General features: G+C 37.1%; 1 protein-coding gene across 1 annotated transcript; it reads left to right on the top strand.

Moving 5' to 3' along the window:
- Window positions 1-7,217: 7,217 nt before the first annotated feature.
- On the top strand, window positions 7,218-8,648 carry LOC579249 (G-protein coupled receptor moody-like). The gene has a single exon (XM_779377.2). The coding sequence runs from the start codon at window positions 7,218-7,220 to the stop codon at window positions 8,646-8,648; it is 1,431 nt and encodes a 476-aa protein (XP_784470.2).
- The last annotated feature ends 1,520 nt before the right edge of the window (window positions 8,649-10,168 follow it).

Raw genomic sequence — 10,168 nt, 5'->3', positions numbered from 1 at the left:
ATTCTAATTGCTATTTATCGGTCTACGATTGTACCTCATTTGACATACTGTAACATTATTTGGGGTAGTTGTGCGTCAACTTATAAGTTTACAAAAAAAGAGCAATACGAATTATTACCGGTTTAGCACACACGGATCCTCTTAAGGCTAAGCAGTTGAAAGTTCAAGATATACACAAGTTGCAATTAGCCAGTTTTATGTTTTCCCGTAAATTGTTCTTTTGTACCATACTCTACTAGACAGTCCAACCACATTCGAATTCCAAAATATAAGTATGAATTTTCCCGTACCACAATAACATTTAGTGGTCATAAATAGTCTTGGACTGAAATAAAGAATCGCCCTTCCTTATCTAGTTTTAAAAGGAATATATAAATATAATCTTATTAAACCTTACACCCTCTGAGTCTGCAAAGCGGTACGTTTGCCTTGTTTTTTTTGTCTTCCTGTTGTACCACCTAATTTATATTTAATTATTTATATATTTTGGGGACAAGCCTTTGGAAGGCCTTTGGCCTTTGTTTGTCCCCCCCCCCCCCCTCCCCACATTTTGATTCTTCCGTTCTGTTGTGCTATTTGTTTGAATTGACTTTGTATTGTAAATGTTTGTTATTGTGATTTTTATCGGATGTGAAAATAAAACAAATTGAAGGTTAAAATTGGATATGTTTAATGATAAACAAGAAAAGAGGAGAAGAGAAGGGAAGGAGGAGGAGAAGAAACTTTCTTTTTGACATGTGAATAAGAAATACGGAAGAGATCAAATATCGCTACCGTGCCAAAATATATTTTAACTTTCGCGTGAAGTTTTAAACGACGTATGAGAAGGTGAATTGAATTTATAATATACAAAAACATAATAAACCCGGTTACATAAATTATTAGGTCAAAGTTTTAGAAATGGAATAGAACTGTATTAATATTGTTTTAGTTTTTTAATCCAAATTTTAAAAAAAATGTTACTTGTGTCATGATCAGAAAATTATCAGTAGGTCTATCATTAAAAGAAATATGTTTCTTATCCATTTTGTGTAAAATCGAAGAAATATTAAAGCTCTGTAATCGATTCCTAATATGTAACCGATAGAGATGTACAAGTATAAATAATAAGAGGAAGAAAACAAAATGTTGATGATCAAGGAGAGCTAGAGAAAGGGAGAGGAGGAGGATTAGAATGAGCAAAGAAATGGACAGGAAAGGACAATACAAGGAGAGCAATCATGGCTACAGGCTACAGCTAATTTAGGTTTTCTTTTGATTATTTGTAAATTGTATAAATGTCTCTTCTTCTTCTCTCTTTCTTCCTTTCTCTTCTCTCTTCTTTCAAAGTCGCCGTTGCGTAATAGCTATTCTATACTCAGATAATTGATTGTCTCCATCATCTCCATCCAGGCATTTCTATGCCGGAGCACTTCTCATGTTGATTGCAGTGTGTCCGTGTGTGTGTGTGTGTGTGTGTAGGGCGTCTTCAGCAAATAGATTTACAGTTTCTGATATCTTGAAGGAATTTGATGAATATGAAAGTGAGATATCACTATATCCAGGAAAAATGATGTTATTAGGAGACTTGAATGTCCATTGGGAAGATATGACTAAAAATTATGTGCTCCAAATGAAGAATATCATTACATCTGCTGGGTTTATCCAACATGTTCAAGGTTCAGCACATAACCTGGGTCACAGTTTAGACTTAGTTTTACCCGAGAGGATTCAGTGATACTAGGCTGTCACACAGTCGATCTCTACATGCATTTCTGATCATTACAAGTCATGATCTGCTTTTCGCTGGCTAAACAAAAATCAGAGCCAATCTCTATTACTTTTTCCCTACACAACTATCGCAAGATCGATACAGTTCCATTCACTAATGCTTTACATGAATTAGTGTCATCTCAACCTGCAGGATTAGATAGTGAATCCTTATTTGATTGGTATGTTTCTGGAGTCACTAAGGTACTTGATACATAATATGCTCCATCTGTAACCAAGTCTCGCCCTTTCGAAGTTACGTAGACCTTGGTTCAACGAGTCTGTGCTTGTGGCACGCCAACATCGCCGTAAAGCGGAACGGAAATGGCGAAAAACAAAACAAGTTCATAGAGGTTAATAAGAATGTATGCCAAGTCATTGATATCGCTAAAGAAGATTTTTTGAAAGATAAGTTGGGTTCATGTACTGCCAAGGAGGTATATCAGATTATCCATTCTCTTTTAAATAAGAAGTCCAGCCAACTCCCCTTGTATGATTCTGCATCCAGATTGGCTAATCAGTTTTCTTCATTTTTTGTCGGTAAGATAAAGATAAGATATGAAATAGATACTTGTTATGTATCTGTTGATACCCAGTTTAGTGACACTCTAAATGAAAACATTCCTCTTTTTGAAAATTTTCAGTCGCTTACTCAATCAGATTTGTCCAGAATCATGTCATCGGCTACTAAATCCTGTCGACTTGATCCCACCCCAACATGGCTACTGAAAGAGAACTCTGATCATTTATTACCATTGCTTACAAACAAAGTCAATCAATCTCTTTCCACAGGTACTTTCCCCAACGGAGCACAGTCAGCAAATAATTAGACCCCTTTTGAAGAAACCAGGCTTGAACCAAAATGACCTTAGAAATTATAGGCCAGTGTCAAACTTAACATATTTAGGTAAACTCATCGAGAAAGCAGCATGCACACAATTAGTTCATCACATTGAATCTAACTATCTTTCTGATTCTTTTCAATCTGCTTATAGGTCATGTCACAGTACCGAGTCAGCTCTAATTAAAGTAAAAAGCGACATAATGTTTGCTCTTGATTCAAACCAGGTAGTTCTAATGGCACTGTTAGATCTATCAGCCGCATTCGATACGATCGATCATGAAATATTTATAATAATAATAATAATAATAATAATAATAGCCTAATAGTCCACTCCAAATTTTAATAAACCGAAAGGGAAATTCTTTTTGCCCAATTGATCGTGAGCCCGGCAGCCACTGAGCAGCGCCAGATCGACGTTGCTCTATCCCTTATTGTTGAACGCCAAACAAGGTAGCAACAAGTCCCATCTGTTAACGTCTTTTGGTATGACGCGGCCGGGGTTCGAACCCACGACCTCCCGGTTGTGAGGCGGACGCTCTACTGACTGAGCCAACACTTCGGTTATATCCCGTATATTAAAAAAAGCAGGTGTTAGGTCAACAGTTTTGTCCTGGTTTCAGTCATACCTCTCTGGATGGCCTTCCCAAGTTGACATAGCCGGCAAATTGTCAAACCTCACAACCATAGAATTTGGACTCCCACAGGGATCAATAGTAGGACCCATAGGACACTCAATTTATACTCTTCCTATTTGAGATATCGTCCGACATCATAGTATTAATTATCATCTCTATGCTGATGACATACAGTTATATGTTTCCTTTAATCCTAAGACTCCAGGAGCTCTTGATAGCGCACTTTATATCAAACTTCAAATTTGTATTTCAGATATTAGGCAATGGGTGGTATTAAATAAGTTAAAATTAAATGATTCAAAGATTGAATTTTTTGTTGCTTCTTCAGGTCACAATCTGCGCTGTCTCCCCGATGTTCAGCTGGGTGTTGGTGTCACACTCATTAGCCCTTCAAAAACAATAAGAAACCTTGGCGTTGTATTTGATTCTTGCATGTCGATGTTTCACCATTATTTCTAACATCTGTAGTATGGCTACGTTTTATTTAAGGAATATTGCTAGAATCAAAAGGTTTATTGACTAGTCTGCCTGTCATAACGCTGTGCGTTCTTTAGTTCTATCCCGTATTGATTATTGCAAAGGGCTTTTCTCTACCATTCCCTCGACTAAATTGATTCGTGTGCAACGGCTACAAAATTGGGCAGCCCGATTAATATTTCAGGTTTCTAGGGACCATCCATCTCAGCCACTCTTGAGATCCTTACACTGGCTTCATTTGAAACAAAGAATAATTTTTAAATTACTCTTGTTTGTATTCAAAATATTCAATAATCAAGCTCCACAATATTTACATACCTGTTTGAATTTATATACACCTGCCAGGGCATTGAGGTCAGCCAGGGATCCTCTCCGTCTCACATATTCAGTTACCCGCACATTAGCCGGTGATAGAACATTTACTGTATCTGCTTCAAAATGTTGGAATGATTTACCACTTAGAAGCAGGCAGTCTCCGTCAGTTATTACCTTCAGAAAGGCCTTAAAAACATATCTTTTTTTGCAATTTGTAGTTGTAAGACTGTTTTTTCTAATTATATGTATTTATGTAATTTTTATTTTCATTCACTGTAAGCGCTTTGGGCCTTATGGGAAAAGCGCGGTATAAGTAATAATAATAATAATACGGTTATATTGTGCGTGTGTGTGTGTGTAAGAGGTGTGTGCGTGTGTGTGTGTGTATATGGGTGTGTCGTGTGTGTCTTTGTATGTGTGTTGATGCGTGATAGCTGGAGAGGTGTTCCGGCGTGGAAGTGCCTGGATGGACGAGATCAATAACAAAACAAAACAAGCTTTTTAAACTGCACTGCCTTTTCCCCAGTTTTTATCTTATTCTTTTAATGCAACCTTTCTTAAAATTGTAATGATTTTTGTCTGTATTTATATATTTATATATTTATGTACATGTATAGCACCGTTAAATGTCCGAAGACAAATTTTATGTATTTTTTACATGACAATAAATTATCTTGAATCTGGAATCTTGAATCTTTATAAATATTTGATGGAAATTAACGAAACAACAATTAACATAAAAGTTTTGTTTTTCTTGTCCTCTTAACGAGGTGTTTTATTTCACATATTTCACATTTCATACATATTTACATCAATTTACATTTTAATATAATACAAATAGACAAAAGTAATTAAATAAATAGTTATAACCGTAACATTTCTTAAAAAATTGCTATGTGTTTCGTCAATAATTTTTTTTGTTCATTTGCTATGTAATATCGTAGTTTTAATTTGAAATTAATGAACAGACTTTTACTATTGTACTCTTTACCATCACACCGAAGTTTAATATACATTATGTATATTATGTATTGTCCTAAAATTAACATGAAGTTTATCACAGAGTTTCCCTTTTTCCATTAAAATAACCTATAACTAATGCTTTTTCATTAATATTTATTTGTTCATAAAAATTATGATATAAGTTTTCAATAATTTTCCAAAAAATTCTAACTTAATTACATTTTAACAAGACATGAACAGTAGTTTCTGTTTCTTTACATATATCACACTGGTCATTTTCCATTATACGCCATCTGCATAAATTATGTTTTGATGGAAATATATTATGCAATATTTTAAAATTAACTTGCTTTATCCTATTATTTCCGTTTTGTTGAAATTCAAAATTGTATACTTTCTGCCAATTAAAAGAAACGGGTAAGTTCAAGTAATATTCCCAGTAACGTGTAACGTGTTTCGTCTTGAAACTAGATATATCAACGAAATCTCTATTGTCTAGATCTATTAGAAATAAATCATTGTTCATTCCATAAATTGGGGTAAAAATAATTATTCCACCATTATGACCTGATTAGGACCAACATGGTATATATATATATATATATATACCCCCCCCCCCTCACCTTCAGGAAACTACCCTCGAGAGAAAACCGGATAGTATACAGTCTTCACCATGCAGAGTCCTTCTAGGACATCTGTCGATCCAAGACTATATACTCAAGTTGGTACGTAATCTTTTGTTGTGTTTTCCTAAGTGCCTAGATAATTGTCCAGGAGTTAATTAGTGTAATTTTCTGGGGTACATCATTTTTTCGGGGGTGGAAGGCCAGGTATTTCTTTTTTAATTTTTTTTTTTTAAATCCCAAAACAAAATAAAACAGTGTGATATCAGAAAGATAATAATGAAAGCTACATGTACGACAACCTTGTTTTGGAGAAGAAATATAGACACTTATTCATAAAAGGGAAAATCTTTTGTTCGTCGGATTATATAAATATTTATATTTTTAAATTAAGAGTTTGTGCCAGCTTGTTTAGCCATAATATGAACACAGGGAAATGAAGGCAGATGAACAGAAACTACCAAGATTAAATATCATTTAATGTCTATCCTGCCGTGTACCAAAGTTTAATCCTGTGAAGATTGATTCCCTTGAAGTCGCGTTGGCTTCCCTAAGTTACTAATTAAAACACAACGAAAGGGAAAGTAAACAACTCTGTCATGTGTGTTATCCTATATTAGAATAAATATTGCAAGTCAGCGGTGAACACCAACAGTCGAGTTTTATAAGTTAAAGCTAATAGCTTACTGTGTTGGCTATTTGGATAATCACGACTTTAGATATTAAAGGTATAGACCAGTATTGGAAACCCCCCCTCTCAAAAAATGAAATGGAAGCTCTTATTACCAATCATGTGAAAGAATATGTTTTGACTAATACGTGATGATACAAATTGCACCGGGAAACCGCCTACTAATTAATGTATTTGGTAAACTATTATATCTATCCGGACTGGATAGTAGAGGATTATGTTATAGTTTGATCTTAATTAAGGGTATCTTCTTTTATCCTTTTTGTTTACAGACCATGATCATTGTTAAAGTCTACTGATCGACTGACATAAATAGCCAGATCTTATTTATGATCACGGTATTCAAGAGTGACAATAATAGGTGGGGTGCAGGGCAATATAAAAAAAAAGTACTCCCATATACATCATTCTGTGTATACAGTGCTTGTAACTTTACCAAGACTGGGCCAAATTTCGTATCATTTTGATGATTCCAGAACCTTGCAGTACACACCAATACGTATATGCTAGATGATCAACCTTTTCTGATCGATTCCACAACGTTTCTTTCACAATGCAATCGCATGACCAGAACTGGTCTATACCTTTAACCTTTCGTCGTTATTTTTTGTTGTTGCTAGGGGTCGATGATTCGTGAGTTTAGTATCGGACTTCCGCTTTCAGTAAAAGAGCAACTCATAGTTCATGACTTTGCAGACTGGAGATTATTGATAAATCGTTTCTTTTTGGAAGCAGGTTCATTAATTTCTGTTTCACTGACAAGCATAATGACTTATATCAATAGCGGGTATTTTCGTTGCAACCTAATTCCGACACCGAACAATCTCAAGTAGCAATTAAGAGGCTAAGCTTTCGTCAAGTAATTGCACCGGTGTTTCTTATCGACTGTGTAACTAGTACTGAATATTAAACTTGAAAATATGGACGACTTTTCATCCGTCACCACTAGCAGCACCAATGATGACTTCGTGTTTGAAAGCTACCCCCAGCGAATCGTCATCGCCTCCATTCTCTGTCTCGTCACCGTCGTCGGCATCATTGGGAATAGCCACGTCGTGCTCGCCGTGCTCCTCTGCCAAAAGTTGAGATCTTCCACCAACTGGCTGGTGGTCAACCTCGGTATGGCCGACCTCATCACCTGTCTTTTTCTTCCCTTTAACGTCGTGGCGATCCTGAGTAAGAATGGATGGCCCATCGCCGAATGGATCTGCGCAATGACCGGAGGCGTCACGTTGACCTGCATAGGAACTAGCATCATCAGCCTTGCTCTGATCGCTCACAATAGGTGGGTCCTCCTCACCAGGCCTCGATACACATTCTACAGTATCTACTCCAGGTGCAACATTGTTGCCATGGTGATATTATCATGGATGTACCCATTATTGCTTGTCATAGTCCCACCGATGGCAGGACTCGGGAAGTTGGGATATACAGAAAACTACAAGTGGTGTCACCAGGATACCTCCTTGTCGAACTCGGACTACTACAGCCTCATAGCAGCGGTAGGCGTCATCGTCCCGGCATCTATCATCATCGTTATCATGTACGTGCTCATCTACCGAACCGTTTCGGGTCATAACAAAGCTTTGGGGAAAAGATTGGCCGAGTCGAGGGAAGCCGGGACTTCTAGTTTTGACCGAACCAGTCTTGATATGAGTACGAGCAGGACAGAATCCCGGGATCGGCAGAGGAGTGTAGTCACGGATGGCACGAGAGCAACTTCTGGAGTTGGTATGCGACCTACACTTCCAAACAGCCGAAACGTGGAGGATACAGCTACCTTGACATGTCCGGTCAACCTCGCACCATCGAATGAAGGGGGTGATGAAAGTCAACATAACATTTCGCATGTTCCAGAGACAACTAGGCCTAATGAAGTCTTTGAACGTGGGGTGCTTGCCGTGGGTGAAATAGAGCTGTCTAATGTGAATTCCCAAGCTGAGAATAGAGTATCAATAAACGACCATCGCGTTAGCCAGGAGAATCTAGAAAATTCGTCGACATCATCCAATCCCAGAAGGGCTACCCAGGCATCCACTCCTGGCGCCAAGGGCCCGAAAAGTGCGCCAAAGATTTCACGCCACCATATCAACGTCACCAAACGTCTGTCCTTGGTGGTGCTTTCTTTCTTCATTTGTTTCCTCCCATCTGGGATCTGCTTGATGGTGTCTACCAGTGACCCAGCTGTTCCTTGGGCATACCTTCTGATCATGTTCAACACGTGTATCAACCCCATCCTCTATGCGGGAACTATGCCGATGTTTCGGGAAGTAATGGGATGCATAGCACGGTGCAGGTTTCAGAGCATTCCGGAGCCCGTCCAATGTGTACGGTTCTGCCGTGGACCTTAATTCTGTAATGTTAATGTAATTTTTTGTCAAACAAATCGATAATTAACCAAAGTAACCTAGAGATTTCAATAATTTTCGTTTTCTATTATAACATATTTATGATTAAATATTTTTTTAATATTATATTCAAATGATTATTTAAATAATAATTCGATCGAACTTGACATCAGTTTGTAGTTATTTCATTAAGTGTGTGCCTTTTCCTGTTCTTTGATTATAGAATGTGGGTAATCTTTTTGTTTTATTATTTTGAATTCGACTTGAATATAAGACAAGTTCAGTTTTTCATACTATGTAGTCAATGAATTCCATCCGTCCATTGTAATTCCAAGCTATTACTAAATAGATTCACAGTTTCTGATTGCTTGAAGGAATTTGATGAATATGTAAGTGAGATATCACTATATCCAGGAAAATTGATGTTATTAAGAGACTTGAATGTCCATTGGGAAGATATGACTAAAAATGATGTGCTCCAAATGAAGAATATCATTACATCTGCTGGGTTTATCCAACATGTTCAAGGTTCAGCACATAACCTGGGTCACACTTTAAACTTAGTTTTACCCGAGAGGATTCAGTGATATAGGCTGTCACACAGTCGATCTCTACATGCATTTCTGATCATTACAAGTCATGATCTGCTTTTCGCTGGCTAAACAAAAATCAGAGCCAATCTCTATTACTTTTTCCCTACGCAACTATCGCAAGATCGATACAGTTCAATTCACTAATGCTTTACATGAATTAGTGTCATCTCAACCTGCAGGATTAGATAGTGAATCCTTATTTGATTGGTATGTTTCTGGAGTCACTCACGTACTTGATACATAATATGCTCCATCTGTAACCAAGTCTCGCCCTTTGAAGTTACCTAGACCTTGGTTCAACGAGTCTGTGCTTGTGGCACGCCAATATCACCGTAAAGCAGAATGGAAATGGCGAAAAATAAGACTGGACTCAGATCGCAAATTGTTCATAGAGGTTAATAAGAATGTATGCCAAGTCATTGATATCGCTAAAGAAGATTTTTTGAAAGATAAGTTGGGTTCATGTACTGCCAAGGAGGTATATCAGATTATCCATTCTCTTTTAAATAAGAAGTCCAGCCAACTCCCCTTGTATGATTCTGCATCCAGATTGGCTAATCAGTTTTCTTCATTTTTTGACGGTAAGATAAAGATAAGATATGAAATAGATACTTGTTATGTATCTGTTGATACCCAGTTTAGTGACACTCTAAATGAAAACATTCCTCTTTTCGAAAATTTTCAGTTGCTTACACAATCAGATTTGTCCAGAATCATGTCATCGGCTACTAAATCCTGTCGACTTGATCCCACCCCAACATGGCTACTGAAAGAGAACTCTGATCATTTATTTCCATTGCTTACAAACATAGTCAATCAATCTCTTTCCACAGGTACTTTCCCCAACGGAGCACAGTCAGCAAATAATTAGACCACTTTTGAAGAAACCAGGCTTGAACCAAAATGACCTTAGAAATTATAGGCCAGTGT

Source organism: Strongylocentrotus purpuratus, unplaced genomic scaffold (genome assembly GCF_000002235.5).
Source record: "Strongylocentrotus purpuratus isolate Spur 01 unplaced genomic scaffold, Spur_5.0 spur5_scaffold_2, whole genome shotgun sequence".
NCBI classification, from domain to species: Eukaryota; Metazoa; Echinodermata; class Echinoidea; order Camarodonta; family Strongylocentrotidae; genus Strongylocentrotus; species Strongylocentrotus purpuratus.
This window is presented reverse-complemented; position numbering and strand designations above follow the sequence as displayed.

Excerpts from the sequence above, each read along its gene's own strand:
- LOC579249 (XM_779377.2), top strand. The coding sequence starts at position 7,218 with ATGGACGACTTTTCATCCGTCACCACTAGCAGCACCAATGATGACTTC.